At 51.3% G+C, this 16,901-nt stretch overlaps 1 protein-coding gene and 1 pseudogene across 8 annotated transcripts; one reads left to right on the top strand and one right to left on the bottom strand.

Moving 5' to 3' along the window:
• LOC123023283 overlaps window positions 1–13,104 on the bottom strand; it is a 78,843-nt pseudogene extending 65,739 nt beyond the window's left edge.
• On the top strand, window positions 210–4,550 carry LOC123023281 (zinc finger protein OZF-like). 8 transcript variants are annotated; one of them, XM_044429768.1, is made up of 5 exons: window positions 210–376; window positions 678–732; window positions 890–972; window positions 1,746–1,872; window positions 2,723–4,550. In XM_044429768.1, exons 1-5 carry the CDS (start codon window positions 215–217, stop codon window positions 4,162–4,164), a joined length of 1,869 nt encoding a protein of 622 aa, XP_044285703.1. In that variant the 5' UTR covers window positions 210–214; the 3' UTR covers window positions 4,165–4,550. The 8 variants fall into 8 exon arrangements, with proteins under 8 accessions (XP_044285703.1, XP_044285702.1, XP_044285701.1 ...); XM_044429767.1 differs by having other exon boundaries at window positions 2,720–4,550; XM_044429766.1 differs by having other exon boundaries at window positions 1,746–1,971.
• Window positions 13,105–16,901: the final 3,797 nt, after the last annotated feature.

Genomic DNA, 16,901 nt, shown 5'->3' with positions numbered 1-16,901 from the left:
CCCAGCACCACCAGGTCCAGCATCTGCGCCTTCGTGTGCTGCGATGGGCGCGCGGGGCGCCGCGCGGGGCCCGGCCGCCGTCCCGGCCGAGATCGGCGGGGCGCCGCGCAAGCAGGCGGTCGCGGAGCTGCGCGAGGCCCCCCGCCAGGTGTGCGGCCGGCTGCACCGAGCGTGCCTGCGGTGGCTGAGGCCGGAGCGGCACACGAAGGCGCAGATGCTGGACCTGGTGGTGCTGGCGCAGTTCCTGGCCGCGCTGCCCGCCGAGATGCAGAGCTGGGTGCGCGGCTGCGGGCCGGAGAGCAGCTCCCAGGCGGTGGCCCTGGCCGAGGGCTTCCTGCTGAGCCAGGCGGACGAGGAGAAGCAGGGCACGGCACAGGTGAGTGCAGCCCCAGCAGCTGGAAACGGGGAGGGGGGGGATTGTCCCCGAATTCCTGGTGCCTCCCGGCGGATCGCTGTGGGGCCGAGAGGGAAGCCCAGGCCCAGAGCCATTCCAGCCCCTCTGATGGGGAAGGGAGACTGCAGGTCTTGTGAGGGGGCAAATCCCTCTGTTGTCTCATTTCTAGCCCCCCCCCCCGCAACCTTTTTGTTCTTGGCTACTGTTTCCCGTGCAAGCCTCCTTTCTGGAGGCAGCAGCTGAATCCTTCGACTCAGGGAAGCATCTCTCTGTAACCTGCCAGGTGCTGCCGCTTGGGAAGATCTCACAGGAGCAGCGAATTCCCGACATGTCCCCAGGTAAGGGCGAATTCCTTCAATCTGAGCAGTTCCCTGGGAACATTCCAACCACTTTTTGCCATGCGTATCTGGACTCTGTTAACTGTCTTTCTGTGCCATCTGCCCCGTATGCGAAGAAAGTGCTTTTGGTTTGGTAACACCCTCTTCTCCATTGCAGGGAATGAAATGATATCAACCAGTCCCTCTAAACCAGCTTCTCTGTATGGTGGAGCCGAATCCGTCTCTGTGCAGCCAACTCAGGTAGGGAGGGATCTTCAGAGAAGCTGCGCTGGTGGAGGAGGGCCCCGTCTTGCTTCTGGGGCCTTCAGCACTGCCACCTCCTTAGCTCAGGTGCTTCCAGCCAAAGCTGGTTTCTCCTATCCCACTTACATTTGTATAAAGGATATTGGATGTCCATCTTTTTTTTTTTTTTAAGCACTGCAGATCCATCCCTGTCTTTGTGTTCTTGACCATAAAAGGTGCAGCTAAACTGCGTCATTTTCTGCTGGCAATGCCGCCCCTCTGTCCCTGTCCATGAGGGGCTTGCAGGTTCTGGGGTGCCCCTGAGGGAAGGGGAGCCCTTTTGGGAGCTGCACCCTCTGTGTGGTGCCCACCCTCATCAGTGGCAGTGGGGTCCACCAAGGCAGCAGCTCTCCCTCGCTCTTTCAAGCCCAAACTGGCTTCCTGGAGGTTGCCTGTTCACAGCTGCACCTGAGTGCTGAGCAGAAAGAAGGCAGCCCACGGTGAGTGGGCTGCGAAAGGAGAACCTAGTCAGCATCTCGGTGTAGGACCTCCCTCCCCACACGGAGCCCTCCAGGCTTGGCTCGGCTTCTCCCCATGCCCCATCGCTGGCACAGACATGGGCCAGGCACCGCACACCAAAGTGCCAGCAAACTGTGTTTTGACTGTGGCAGGACAGAACACACCCACCCCACTGCAGCTGTCTCTTCCCAGATTCACAAGTACAGGGAACCCGCCCGCACAGCCCTCCAGGGCCTGGCTCTGAACGGGGATGCTTCTTCTTCCTCTTCCAGGGCCCCGTCTCCTTCGAGGAGGTGGCAGTGTACTTTACCAATGAGGAGTGGGCCCTGCTCTGTGCTGCCCAGAAGTCGCTGCACCGGGAAGTCATGCTGGAGAACTCCAGGACCGTGGCCTCACTGGGTGAGGGTGCAGAAGCTCTTCTGCATTGTAGAAGCTCTGGCTACATTCCATGCAGTTATGGGATTTCTCTGCTCTGTGCATCTTTTGAAGGGACGCAAGGTTTGCATGCTGCCTAAATTGGGCCCTGTGAGAATCACATTTCGAGTCTGGGGTATGTGATGAAAAGCAACTAGCATGCTGAGGAGAAGCGGATCCCCAGTGCCAGCCTCTGCTGGCATGGTTTGAACATTCATTTATATCTTTCTATCCTGGCTTCTTTTCTTCCAAAGCAGCTTCTATAATTTTCCTGCTCTCAATTTTATCCCACAACTACCCTGTGAGGTAGGTTGTGCTGAGAGTCTGTGACTGGTCCAGAGTCACCCAGTTGGCTCCAGGGCCAAGCGGGGAATAGAACCTGGATCTCCTGGCGTATGCTCTTAACCACTACACCACCCTGGCTCTCAGTATGTGATCTTGGTGACTCTGTTAAGGGGGTGTGGAAGTAAAAGTCACCTAGGAAGGCCTCGGAAGTTACAGGCAGCCTATAAATGCATGTATAAATAAAAACATTCTTCACTCTTTGGGTTTTTAAGGTTGGTTTTAATATTCAGCTATGCTTTTATTTGCTTGTGTTTTGTAAGCCACTTTGCTTGGCCTCAGAAAGATGGTACCCGAAATGCAATGCAGTGTATTCTTACTTTGCAGTTCTGACTTTGTATAGCGCTGTGGCAGGGCTGTGATAAACCCCCCAAGGACCTATGGCTTTAGGCACTATAGCAATAAAATAATAACAATAATCACTGATTGGAAGAGGGTTTTTTTTTTTAAACTCCATGTGCCCTTACTGAATTCCTCCCCTTTTTCCCAGCAGGTGATGGGTGGAAGCACCACAGTGGTGATGGACCATGTGAGGCATTAGCAGAATGGGACAAGTTGCAAGGGATGGAGGAACTCTTCCAAAACCAAGAGGGACCAAAGGAGCAGGAGGGAAACCAGGCGGAAGATGCAAGGGATCAGTTTCACCCAAGGGATAACTTCCACAGAATTCAGTTTCAGGAAAAGCCACAAGAAAAGCAAAGGAATGTCTGCCCAGTAGGTGAGGAAATCTTCAGCCATAAATCAGACCTTAGTGTGCATAGGAGAATCCAGACGAGTCAGAAGCAGCACAAATGTTTGGAGTGTGGGCGGAGCTTCAGTCAGGGCTCCAGTCTTGCTTCGCATCAGAGCATCCACACGGGAGAGAGACCCTATAAATGCTTGGAGTGTGGAAAGAGCTTCAGGCAGCTGGCATACCTCACCTCACATCAAAGAATCCACACTGGGGAGAAACCCTATAAGTGCTCAGAGTGTGGAAAGAGCTTCAACAGGAGCACAAACCTCACTTGCCATCTAAGAAAACACACAGGGGAGAAACCTTATAACTGCTCGATCTGTAACAGGAGCTTTTGTGACAAATCTGGCTTTAATATCCATCAGCTAATTCATTCCAGGGATAAGCCCCATAAGTGTCTGGTGTGTGGCAAGAGTTTCATTCGCCGTTCACAGCTTACTTCCCATGAAGGAATCCACACCGGGGAGAAACCGTACAAATGCCTGGTCTGCGGAAAGAGCTTTCATCGGAGCTCCAACCTTACGTCTCATCAAAGAATCCACGCGGCTGAGAAACGTTACAAATGCTCAGAATGTAGCAAGAGCTTCTATGATAAATCGCGCCTTCTTATACACCAAAGAATCCACACAGGAGAGAAACCGTATCGGTGTCTTGAGTGTGGAAAGAACTTTAGGCAGCATGCAAACCTTGCTTCTCATCAAAGAATGCACAGGGGAGAGAGATCCTATAACTGCATGGAATGCAGCAAGAGTTTCTATGATAAACACCACCTTCTCATACACCAAAGAATCCACACAGGGGAGAAACCCTATCAGTGTTCAGATTGTGGAAAGAGCTTCAGCCAGAGCTCAAGCCTGACTTCACACCAAAGAGTCCACACAGAAGAAAAGCCACATCAGTGTATGGAGTGTGGGAAGTGCTTCAGTCAGAGGAGGAATCTCCTGAGACATCAAAAAATTCATTCAAGAGATAAGACTTATCCATGCTTGGAATGTGGAAAGAGCTTTTATGATGACTGTAAGCTAAAGAGACACCAGGGGAGTCACTGTGCAGAGGGAAAACCCATGTCTTGGAGCGTAGAAATGGCTTCAGATGGTGTGCCGGTCTTATGCCCCCTCCAAGAATTCAAACAGGAGGAGTGCTATCGCCTTTCTGAGACTGACGTTCAAAGCTCTTGTGCAATCAGGCCTTATGAACACTAGGGAACATTGGTGGAAAGGCTGTGGTAATGCATAGGAAGCCCACATCTTAACGTAAGGCGAACCAAATGCTAACGGCCCCTGATGGCAGCTGCCTTGTCACCAGAGCAAGGACCCAAATTTCTTGGTTTGGGAGGGGGAATCTCTGACACCCTGTAATGTCTGTTTTGTGCCTTTAATGAATCCATTGTTACTTGCTGAAAGTTACCAGTCAGCCATCCGGCAGAATTTTGCTTTTGTTTCCCTTGTGCCTTAAAATTCTTTGTCTGCATTTCTATTTCCCTACCAAGATAAATAGACTTGGTGAAGACCACTTTTGCTCAGAGGAGGATTTTGTGTGCGCCACTTTTCCAAGTGATGCTGCATTATTAAACAAGCTTAGCTGATGACAGGGATGCTGTCTCCTTGTGGTTAGGCATGTGGAAGGTAGATCCTAATTTGCTCCGTTGGAGGCGTCCTGCCTTCCTCTACAGGGGAAAACAGGTCTCTTCCCACCTCTGTGTGACACCCCCTTACATACCTGTATGTCGCCAACAGATCCCCTCTGAGTCTCCTCTTCTAAAGGCTGAAGAGACCCAGTTCCCTCAGTCTCGCCTCATACCCCATCCCCTGCAAGCCGGCCACCAACCTTGTGGTCCTATGTTGCACTGCCTCTAACCTGGCTATATCCTTCCTGTAATGAAGGGCCCAGAACTGAGCACAATACTCCAGTTGCGGGCACACCAGAGTTGCATAGAGTGATAGTAATGCCTTTCCCAATCTATGCACTTCTGGCTATGCAACCAAGGGTGGCGTTCACCCTCTTGACCACCGCATCACACGACTGACTCATGTTCAGCCTGCAGACGGCTGCCACCCCAAGGTCCCTTTCACAAGTGCTGCTCTCCAGCCACTTGTCCCGTAACTTGTACTTATGACACCCATTCCTGTGTCCCAAGTTCAAGACCTGGCACTTATCCACATTGAGCGCCATCCTGTTGCCAAACAGCGTGGCAGAAGAGCCATCTGTGGCAGCCGTGACCCCAACCCTGGCCTGAGCAGCCACCAGTGCGCTTCACCTCTTTCTAGTTTCGAGGGCCCTGGACCTTGAGCAGCCACCAGTGGCTGGGACAGCCACAGCAGCAGATGCACCCCTGCCTTGCTCCACCTGGCCCAGTCTCCCCCTGGCTGCTCCCGCACAGCTGGAGGGTGTCCCCAAGGGAGCCAAGGACCTCGGAAGAAGGCCAGGGTAGTGAGTGCAGCCGCACAGCCACAGGGTCCTGGCTGCGGACTGCTGCCCTCCCTTAGAGGGGGAAGAGCCGGAACCCTCGGGGGCAGCGTCTGGGGTTCCCCAAGAGCAGGGCTCAGAGGCAGAGGGGATGCACCCCATAGAAAAGAAGAGGAGGAGTGCACCGCTTCAGCTCCAGAAGAAATCCAAACACTCAGAAAGGGGAGGTTTCTATGAGACACAACAGTGGCTTAATTAGCCTACTGAGCTAAGTTCCAACTGGACATGAATTAGTGCAGCCAGAGCCGCTTGGGTTGCAAACTACAGTGGTACCTTGGCTCACGAACTTAATCCGTTCCATGGCTCTGGTCGCAACCCCAATTAGTCACGAGCCAAGTCAAATTTCCCCATAAGGTTTAATGTAAATGAGGTTAATCTGCTCTGTAAATACTCTTTTTAATCACAAAAATTTGAAACTAACAAAGAACAAAGTACAGTACAGTAGAGAAGACTATCCTAGGTGGTGGGAAGGTTAATGTTTGGAAGGAGAGTCCAAATGATACTCGTGTGATATCGATCTTGTTTGTGGCAGGAGAAGATGAGCATGATGGTGATCGCGCTTGTGTTGGGAAGACAGGCATGATCGTGATTGTGTTCGTGCGACAACATGTCTGCAATCATGCTCTCACCCAATGCAGAGATCGCGAACTGATGCAAATGTTTTGAAATTTTTGTTCGCGACTCGATTTGGTCATGAACTGAGGCATTTGTGAGCTGAGGTACCACTGTACAAGCCTCGTTACCTGTGTTCTCGAACTTGGTTGAAGCCTGCGGGAAGTGAGACTCCCGGCCTGTTTACCGGACGGTCTTTTCAACTCTTGCCTGACTTGGAGCTTTGGACATGCGCTAAGCACACGGCCTTGACCCCCGGACTGACCTGACAGTTCTCAAGAAGGAGACTCAGAGAATGGGCTGTGTGTGTCCAGGAGCCCTGCCAGCTGCAGCTTCATGTCCGGAGGGGACAAGATGACAGAAGAAGCCCCCCACCTGCAGGTCTCCCTCTCCTCCCTGCCTCTCCACGGCTGTCCCAGCACAGGGCCGTTGATGTGACGCACAATCCACGTTTGTGCTCAGACTCATCTTGACTCAGAAGGAAACGTTCAGCTCAGGCATCTTGGGGAGGGGGAGGAGAAAGGGGGGCAAAATAAAAGGGAGCTTTCCCTAAAGGGGGCACCAGCAGCTGCACCCACAGGAAAGACATTGCAAAATGGAGAGACACCCCTTCCTCTCCAAATGATACCCCGAAAGTTCAAGATGAATGACACCAGTCTAGAAGCGGATCCTTGGGTCTCCAAAACCAATAAACTCGTTGGATTTCAGTTTAGCCACAGCATCATCTTGGATTTTTACTCTGAAAGAATGCCAGGAAATATTTCAATTATAAAATGCAGGCAAGATGCGAGCTAAACTTTTCAAGGCTGCTCCTGCCTCCTCCCATGGACAGCTGGGCCGGGGCTCTGCCCAAAGGCTCTCTGAAGTTGATACAAGTCAGTAAGACTGGCCTGAGGGTTCAAATGCACCCAGAAGGAAAGAGCCTGGCCCACAAGGCAGTGCAGCCTACTGGTGAGATCTGGCCCACAGCTGAATTCCCTCCTCAGAGCTTCCAGACCCCAGCAGCAACCTTTAGTTTGTATTGAAAATAACCTCGGAAAAGGGCATTCCATTCCAGTTATTATTTTATTCTTGGCATAACAGTGTTACTGTTCTCATTTTATATTTAAATGCCATCTTAAGAGAGAGGCTGCTGGGGACGGAGACCCAGCGTGCTCCATGCTCCCAGAACTGCAGCCTCTCTCCAACCAAGGAATCATTCACTTGTGATGGTACTGAACGAATTCTCAGCATTAAAGTAATTAATTGGCAAAAGCGCAGTTAATTAGCAGTCCATCAGCTCAGAATGCGTCAGTGTACAGTCTGAAAGATGCTTGCGAAGCACCAAGCAACAGACACAGCAGCACTGTGCATAATGGGGGTGGCCTACCCGGGAGCGACTCTCACAGCTGAGTGGGGCAGTGGGGTGGGGGGGCCTCTGTGTGGTCCTGCCAGTGGGGAGGGGGTTTTGGCCTTGTTTCAGCTCATGATCAGCAATTCAGGAAGGAAAGGAAGAATAAGCATGTTCTCAGCACCTGGCAGGATGAGTCCCTAACCCAGCTGCAATAATGCAGGCAAATGGAAAGAAGGGAAAGCCGGCAGTTCTTCACCGGTTCAGCTATGATTCCTTTTGGCTTTACAATTGGTTTTCTGTCTCTTCAGCTTTGTATCTCCAAAGGAAAGACGTGAAAGTATGAGCTTCATTAGGAAGTGCAGAAAATGGTTGTTTTACACTGGCAGTCACTTGGATTGCAAGGCGATCAAACCGGACAGTCCTAGAGGAGAACAACTCTGACTGCTCTTTAGAAGGCCAGATACTGAAGATCAAACTCAAATATTTTGGCCACCTAATGAGAAGAAAGGACTCCCTGAAGAAGAGCCTGATGCTGGGAACAATTGAGGGCAGAAGGAGAAGGGGACGGCAGAGGAGGAGGTGGCTAAATTGAGTCACTGAAACAGTTGGCTTGAGCTTAAGTGGACTCTGGGGATGGTTGAGGACAGGAAGGCCTGGAGGAGTGTGGTCCATGGGGTCACGATGGGTCGGACGCAACTTCGCGACTAGCAACAACAACAACCCAGAGGGTAAGCCAAGGAGTGCTGCAAGGGAAGAGAGAGAGAATTTTAATTTTAAGAAACTGCATTAATAAATTGGAAGATCTGTCTTTGGAAGCCATGCAGGAAGGAAGAGGGTCCAAGAGGCTGATTTGCTCTGGGGACTTTTGTATTCAGCCCCCTCACTTTCCCATGCACAAGCTGAAGCGTGATGAGAAGCTGGCAGGCTTTGCTGCAGAGGCGGGAAGGCCTGCTCCTGCCCCTTCGGACGTGGCCTTCCAGCGGTGAGTTCCAGGCATTGTCAGCTCCTTTGGACAGGCATCTTTGGAAAGGCAGGACTAGGAATTGGGGAGGAGGTGGGGAGAGACTGTACCTGCAGGCTGCTGCATGGGAGTCGCTAGTGAGAGAGAGAGAGAGAGAGATGAGGCCCTGCAGGGAGGGGCTATTGCCTGATGGTCAAAGCTACCCAGACGTCCCCCTCCCTGACTCCAAACTGCCACTCAGCACATGAAACCCTCCTGTGGCTTTTCACAGCCAAATTCCATCATTTTTGCATGATACAAAGCACCTCCCTAACAGCCGAATGGAGCCTTCCACCTGTTTTAAGGGTGAATTGTCCAACTGAACCCCTCTGGTGGAATCCCAGCAGCACCCCTGGGAGGGCTGGAAATGCATCTCCCTGCCAGTCATTGCCCCCTTACCTTTCTTGCTCCTCAGGTAGAGGGAGAGCCCCATGGCCACAAAGACCACACCCAGCAGGGCCCCCATGACCCCCGTCCACACTTTGCTCCTGACAGACACGGAGGTCCATGGCTCTGAAGAGAGAGGAGAGGAGACTCATGTGAGAGCTGGATCAGGGCCAGGCTTGGCCTCTCAACCCCAGGATTTGGTGGGGGGGGGGGCATTCCATGTGCTACAAGTGGGGAGGGAGACCTTCCAGCCCCACAGCTGATGTTTCAGGGATCGGCCCTGTCTGTGAGGTCCACATGGCTGAGTTTATGCTTCCATCCCTCCCAGGCAGGGCAGTCTCAGACTGGAATATCCTGCGGAGGCAAGTGTGGGGTTGGACGCAGCTCCAGATGGAACAAAAAGGGGGGAAGTGGAGCTGCCAACATCTATTCCTGGGGGGAGACCTGCATCCACCGATCCCTGCTACTCCCTCCTAAGAGGCCACCCTTCCCCCTGCTCACGTTAGGCCCCTCCTTTCCTTCCCCCAAATGCACCCACAAACTCACCCATTTCCCAGGAGTGCCCCCACAGAGGGAAGGAGGGGGAGGGCCCTACCCCACTGCACGGTGATGGGCGTCTGCAGGCTGGCGTGCTCCACCTGGCAGGTGTAGACGTCTCCGCGCTGGGGGGTGTCCTCCAGCATCACCTGGGTCTGTGCAGGTCCTCCCCATAGAAGACCCCCTCCGTCACCCATTCTTCAGCCAGCGGACCTCGATCTCCCAGGGGTAGAAACTGGCCGCGGTGCAGAGCAGCAGGGTGCGGGGGGAGAGGGGGTCATCCTTGGTGGGGGAGATGGTGACCGTGGGCTGGACTGGGGTGAGAGGAGGGGAAGTGTGAGAGATGCGAGGAGTGCGAGTGGGGATAGATGAGGAAGAGCGGAGAGGGATGGGGAAGAGGAGGGGAATCCCTGGACCAGACTGAGGCTAGCACCTTTGGTGTGCAGAATGGGGAGATGGCAACATAGAAACACAGAAACAAAGTGAGTCAGTCAGAAGGGGTCTCCCAGGCCATCTAGTCTGTTATTCCCAGGTTGTTCTTTCTCCCTTCCTGAAGCTGGGGACAACATTAGCCCTTCTCCATTGTCCTCCATGGTTTCTCAAAGATAACAGACAGTGCCTCTGAGAGTTTTCCTGCCAGTTTTGAAGAAAAAAATTATATTCATATATTTGGGCTTTCTTGATTTGGATGCAAAAAAAGCAGGTGTTCCTTGACCATTTGTGTATTAATCTCAAGTTTCAGTCCAGGCTCTTAAGTCTGTAGAATTTGTAGATAATTTCTTCTAGAAGAGTCCTTTCCTGGAGGAGATCTGGCCCCCATCATGCTGGAGGGTCCTGCGGGCAGCTGGTTGGCCGCCATTTGCATGGGGGGATGGACTGGGTGGACCATGGGCCAGATCCACAGTGGCACTTCTTTTGTTCTTGCCAGGCCTTTGGACAGGAATGGGGGTCAGTCCTGCGCTTGGGGGGCAGCTGTAGGGCCTGTGGTGAGGTGGTGTGAAGGGTAGGGCTTGATCTGCCCTTGTTGGGGGAGGGGGGTACCAGAAACTGCAGAATATTGGAAGAGGGAGAGAGAGACCCCACTTCCAGGCCCCCATCGCTGACAACTTCCCACCTTCATGTTATCAAACAACATTTTCTGATTTTTCACCATTCAGCAAGATCAAAATTTATTAGCCTTCTGTTGATTTTGAGCAAAGTCAGCCTGCAAGTGTGAGCGAAGCTTTCAGAACTCCAAGCCCCAGAATTGCAGCAGCTCTGAGAAAAGCAGAACCTGGCCAGGAGCGACTGTCAGCACTGCCCCGTCAGGGGGCATCTGTGGGGTCCTGAGGGTGAGGAAGGGAATGTGGCCTCTCTCAGCCCTTATTCGGAAACCTGGGACTCCACAGGATGAGTTCCAACCAAGCCACACAGTCTGGCTCTTGAGCCAAAATCCAGGGGAGAGGATGGGCAAGCGTGTTCTCAGCGCCTGGCAGGATAAGTCCTGCCCCAACCCTCACCCACCCAAGCAAAAGCAGACAGAAAATGCCTATTGGTCTTTGCAGGAGCAGTTCAGTGGTTCTCCTGGTGTCAATCTGCAGCTTTCCAGCCCTTTCGCATCTCCCAAGGACTGAATAGAAAAGCTGAGCTCCAGAAGGAAGTATTGGAGTATCTTCTTTTCTGCCTGAGCCCTGGAGGACTAGCCGATGAGTGCTGCAGGGAAGGGGTGGGGAAGCAGACAGGGAAATTGCAGTGGGAAATAAAAATAGGAGAAGGAAAATCCATGCTCGGAAACTGCGGGAAGGAAAGAGGTTGGGGGCTGCTGACTTGTTTGGGGGTTTTGCCCCCAGCCACTTCTCCCCTTGCAGCCCCTAAAGGTTTCCTGAGACTATGGCCCTCCAGGGTGGCTGTGAATGCAGCCAGAGGAGAGGGGAAGCTGCCCACTCAAGCCCCACCCGGGGATCTTCTGCTGCCCCCCAAAGCCTCCTTGTCCACAAAGAGACCGCAAAGGGAGGCCCAGAAAGGGTCTCTGCAGCTCTCAGCCTGTGCATTGAGGGATCAATTTGGAGGGTTTGACAGGAGCAGAGCAAAAGCCAGAAGGTTGGAGCAGGCCAGTCCCTGCCGGGGCAAAGTCCTGCTGAGCTTCTCATCAGTGTCTGAGCATTGCAAAAAATTCCCCCAAATCAAAAGATTCCCTCAAGCCTCTTTCCCACCCTCGCCCCCTGACAGCAACACCCCCACTGAAGCCAGACATGTCTGTGCAAATGTGCAAAAAGTGCCCCAAGACACCCCACCCCCACCCCCCAGACATGCATACCACACTCTGAACAAGCATCTGTGGAAAGGCAGGACAGAAATGGGGAGCAGCAAATGGGGAGGAGGCGGGGAGAGGCCGTACCTGCAGTTTGCTGGATGGGAGATGCTGGAGAGAGAGAGAGAGAGAGAGAGAGAGAGAGAGAGAGGGAGAGAGAGAAAGAGAGAGAGTTCAATGCATTAAGGGAAGGGCTGATTCCTGAGGACCAATGCAACACCCCACTCCCAGACCCAGATCAGCTCCTCAAAGCAAAAGCTGCCAAAGGCTTTCCATGGCTAAGCCCAAATCCCCCATTTTTGCAAAATACAAACTGCCTTCCCAGGAAAGCTGCTGAACGGAGACGGCCACTGATTTGGAGGGGGAATTCCTAGCCAAGCCCCTCACAGAGGCCTCCTGGTCTTTGGGTAGACAGGAGGGCAGTGAAGCTGGGGACCCCTGTCCCGTGTCTCTTGATGCCTCCAGGACCCTGTGCAGGATCCATGCATGGCCTGCCTTAGCTTTGGGGAAGGCCCAGTTTTTTGAGTTAAGAGTCCCCCCACTTCCATAGAAAGGGATCAAACTGAAACCCAGTAGCATCTCTGAGGTGGCTGGAAATGCATCTCTTTCCCTGGAGCTTCCCCCCACCACAGCTTCTCAGGTGCCCTCCAGTGCCCCCCTTACCTTTCCTGCTCCTCAGGTAGAAGGAGAGCCCCACAGCCACAAAGATTGTGCCCAGCAGGGCCCCCATGACCCCCTGGCAAACTTGTAAGCTCTGGGGAGAGAGGAGGGGAGACTCGCATGAGAGCCAGATCAGGGCCAGACTTGGCCTCTCACTCCCATAGATTGACAGGGAGCCCATTCCATGCGCTACATGTAGGAGGGGGTCCTCCCACCCCACAGCTGGTCTCCAGGCACTGGCTCAGTCTGCAAGGTCCACATGGTTCATATTTCTGTCCCTCCCGGGCAGGGCAGTTCCAGATTGAAGTATTGTGAGGAGACAAGTGTGGGGCTGGACGCAGCTCCAAGCTGAACAAAATGGGGTGAGGTGGGGCTGTCAACATCTCTTCCTGAGGGGAGACTTTCAGCCACCCACAGATCTCCTCTGCTCCCTCCTAAGAGGCCACTCTTCCTCCTGCCCACCTTAGGCCCCTCCTTTCCTTCCCCCAATCCACCCACAAACTCACCAGTTCCCCCCACAGAGGTAAGAAGGGAGGTGGGCCATACCCTACTGCACAATGATGGGCGTCTCCAAGCTGGCGTGCTCCACCTGGCAGGCATAGACATCTCCGTGCTGGGGGGTGTCCTCCAGCATCACCTGGGTCTGGTACATCCAGTCCCCGTTGTGCAGCTCCTCCCCGTAGAAGACCCCCTCAGTCGCCCGTTGCCCATTCTTCAGCCAGTGGACCTCAATCTCCCAGGGGTAGAAACTGGTGGCGGTGCAGAGCAGCAGGGTGCAGGGGAAGAGGGGGTCATCCTTGGTGGGGGAGATGGACCGTGGGCTGGACTGGGGGAGAGGAGGGGGAGGTGTGAGACATGTGAAGAAGGCAGGAAGGGTGGGAAGAGGAAGAGTGGAGAGGAATGGGGAAGAGCAGGGGGAGTCTTCATTCACTGCTTTGCACCATACAGAGCAAATGTTCTTGTATCAGATTTACATGAGGCAAATCATAGCTGATGTCCTGGAAGCATTTTTTTGAAATTAATGTGTAGAATTCAAATGTCTCCGAAGCACTAACTAAAAATCTGATATCTGCAACTTGGGCCCACATTCCTCTCTGGACCCATTATGCATCTATTCAGACATGCTCTGAAGTTCAGTGGGACTTAGTCCCTGCATGGGTCTGCAGTGCTTTGCTTGGGAATAACTCCCATAGAATGGAACAGAATCTACTTCTGGCTTGACATGTACAAGGCTGCATGTTGTGTGTTTGCGTGTCTTTTCGTGGTGCATGAAAGGGCCCCCAAAGTGGCTTCTTCAGCTTTGACGGAGGATAAGACCACCTCCGCTCCTCTCTCAGACACCAGCAGAAGTGTGTGCCTAATGGTCATGTGTAACAGAATCAAAAACAGGTTTAGCTTTAGTTTCTCACTCTATCCAAACTGAAACAGGGCAGTGATGCAGGATCAGAACCACGATGCTTGCCCATGCCAAGGAAGCTTTCGTCATCCCCTAAGGTTGAAAGCAGCCCTGAAGCAGCAGAGTCAGTTGTGAGGTCAAAGGGATGGTGTCCTGTTTACTAAATGCTGGAACTTCTTATGCCCTTCCAGCTCGACCCTTTTCTGAGAAACACCCTGTTGGACAACGCTTCCTTCTTGGGTGCTGTCTCGCTGGATGAGGATGGAGACCTGACTGCGGACCTGGACATTGTGAACTGGGTGGTGCTGCCCAATCGCTCTGTAATTAGAGAGGCATTTGGAAGCATCGAAAGACGGGGAGGACCAGGCCAGCGGGTCACCATCCCCCGGGACACATGGTGCGGCCCCAAAGGCTCAACAAGGTGAGGGCCGTCCCCTGTTCTTGGCATCTGCATTTGTTTCTTGAAAGGTTCTTTTGGTTCCCAGGAATATTATAAGCTGCCTTTGACTGTGTCCTGGCCCACCATTGGGTAGGCCAGTTCCAAGGATGCGGGAAAATAAGTGGATAAAACACAGGTCAACTCAGTTAAGAAGCCCCAAGTTGTTAAATTGCCGACTTGGAAACAGGCAGCTCAGAATCTAGCCAGCTGCAGGAAAATGCAGAGCCCCACTTCCATGCTTGGGAAGCTGCTCCGAGGTTGGAGCAGGGACTCTGAATCTGGGCCTCCCTCTTTGGGCTCATGATTGGCCGGCTGGCAAACATTGTCCCACTGCAGTTCCTGTGGTTGGAAGACCATGGGTGCATGGCTCTCACACCTTTCCCTTCGTGTTCCTTGTCTTTCCGCTCAGTCGCTTCCTCAGTCCAGGTGCGTGGAGAGGTGTCGCCCAGGATTCGCCAAGGTGGTTTGGGAGGGTCAGCCTCTTTGCTGCTACACCTGCGCCCCCTGCCCGGAAGGGACCTTTTCTGCCCTGGAAGGTGAGCAACTCTATAGAAAAATGCTCAGTAGGGCAGGGAGCCACCCGGAAAGTGTCTGTGAAACATTTTCGGAACCATTTAAACACTGAGCTTTGTTTGCCTGGCATGGGGGTTTTCAGTAAGATTCAGTGAGTCGTCTCAGACTATCCACTTTAAAGCCGCAATCCAGTGGCGATTCAATGTTTGAGTTTTCCCTTGTGATTTTCAATGGGGAAAATGATTTAATTTCAATTCACTGCTTGCTATTAAATTTTTTTAAAGAATTGATTAATATATGTCAGTTTTTTTTCAAAAAATATTAGCTACTTAATACAATACCAAATACATCAAAAACATCATTTAATGTAAGGTGTCCTGAGACATTCTGTAGGGAAAGGGATAGAAAAGCTTTTAATGAATAAATGAATTGTTAAAAACAATAAAATGAAAAGGAATAACAAAAAAGACATTCCAAATGCATTGAATTCAATCAATTAGAGCAACTAATGGTTAGATTGAATCATACAGAACACAAAGGTTGACTTCAACACCTGGACCTTCAATTGCATGATGATTAGTTATTATATCTGCATACACATTTTTTCTTTTTTTCTTTTTTTTTCCCCTCTCTCAGGAGGAACCCTTCCCAATCCTTAATTGCACTGAATCATACAAGGGTTTAATCCCGTTCCCCTTTTATTAATACATATTCTATGATCAAACCCCAAATATCCTCAAAATGATTCTCATTCGTTAACCCTTTTCTCACCTTAAAGCTACAAGTTAACTTCTCATTAATCGCTATATTCCACATTTCCTTGTACCAATCACTGCATTGGAAATCACAAATTTCCTTCCAATTCTTCACGATGATTAATCTCACAGTGGTTAATAAAGTTGTTATTAATTCTTTAATGTCCCATTTCCAATTTCTTTCTTGAAATAGTGACAATAAGGCAATTCCAGATTCAGCTTCAATGTCTAAACTTAATATTTTATTTATTTATTTATTTATAACATGCATTTATATTCTGCCTTATTGCGAAGCACTCTGGGTCACTTACAAAATCTAAAAATGCAGTATAAAATATAAAAAGGTAATATAAAATATCAATTATTAAACAATATAAAACACAGCATAAAAAAGAAAGAGGAGGAAAAGATAGGAAGCGTGACTGTGAAGGGAAAAATCCTTAAACATCTAAAACCGTTGGTTATTAAAATAATGGTTGAAGAAAAAGGTCTTTACCTGGCACCAGAAGGAGTATAACGTTCGTGCCAGGCGGGCCTCTCTGGGGAGCACATTCCATAGTCTGGCTCTCCTCCAGGTAGACACCCTCCATACTTCCTTCAAGGAGGGTTCCCGGAACAAGGACTCTCCCACAGATCTTAAGGAGACGAACCTTCAGCACAATTTCCTTATGCTCAGTTGATGAAAAGAATGATATTAGGTTGTATTCCATTAAAAACTTACTTTGCTATTACTACTACTATAGCAAAACTATTTTTGTACTGCTTTTTACATGCAATGTCTTTATGTCCATAATTCCAGACAAGAAAAACAGTCAGAAATAAACAAAACAACCCCTCCTCAAAAAAAGATTTTTTCCAAGTATCCTCTGCAGATATCCCTCACAGAAGAGGGGATGGGAAGGTGCATCCATCAAGATGCAGTCTTGGAAACACTTCCCTCCGTGTGTCTCCTACTTTACCTTTAGATCAGAGGCGGAGCACCTGGTGCGCTTGTACTTCAGTTTGCTCTCCATTTCAACAAGGTCATTCTGAAGCTAGTAACATAAAGGATTAATTCGGAGCTGGGCCAAATTACTTCATGAGCCAGGAGGGCCCTCTGGAACCATCATAGGGAAAAAGAAGCTCTTTTAGAGAGGGACTTGGACTTGGGGGCCTGGTCATGGTCTCACCCCACCAAGGAACGTATCAAGGGGCTTTGAGGCCAGCCCCTTGCCACCAAACCAGCCCCAAAGTTCCGGCTGGGATTGTTCTTGCTTATGTGGCATCTTCCAGGATTCCAGTTTAACAAAGAATGATGTTTCTTAATCAAGAAACAACTCTTCATCAACATTCCTTCCACTTGTCTGCCATTCCTCCATTATTGGACACCAGGGCTGCCTGGAACAAAATCTCTCCCTGGGTCTGCCCAGCCCTGTCCCTGCCAGGACCCCTTCAGCACTTCAGAGATATGCCTCCTGAGCCCAGTGTGTGTGCAGGTGAGAAGCAGGGGCTTCTGCAAGCCATGAGGAAGCCCTCCACCAAGAAATATCTCCTCCTCCTGCACCACTGTGC

Source organism: Varanus komodoensis, unplaced genomic scaffold (assembly GCF_004798865.1).
Source record: "Varanus komodoensis strain SLA01 unplaced genomic scaffold, ASM479886v1 scaffold205, whole genome shotgun sequence".
Lineage (NCBI taxonomy): Eukaryota > Metazoa > Chordata > Lepidosauria > Squamata > Varanidae > Varanus > Varanus komodoensis.
This window is presented reverse-complemented; position numbering and strand designations above follow the sequence as displayed.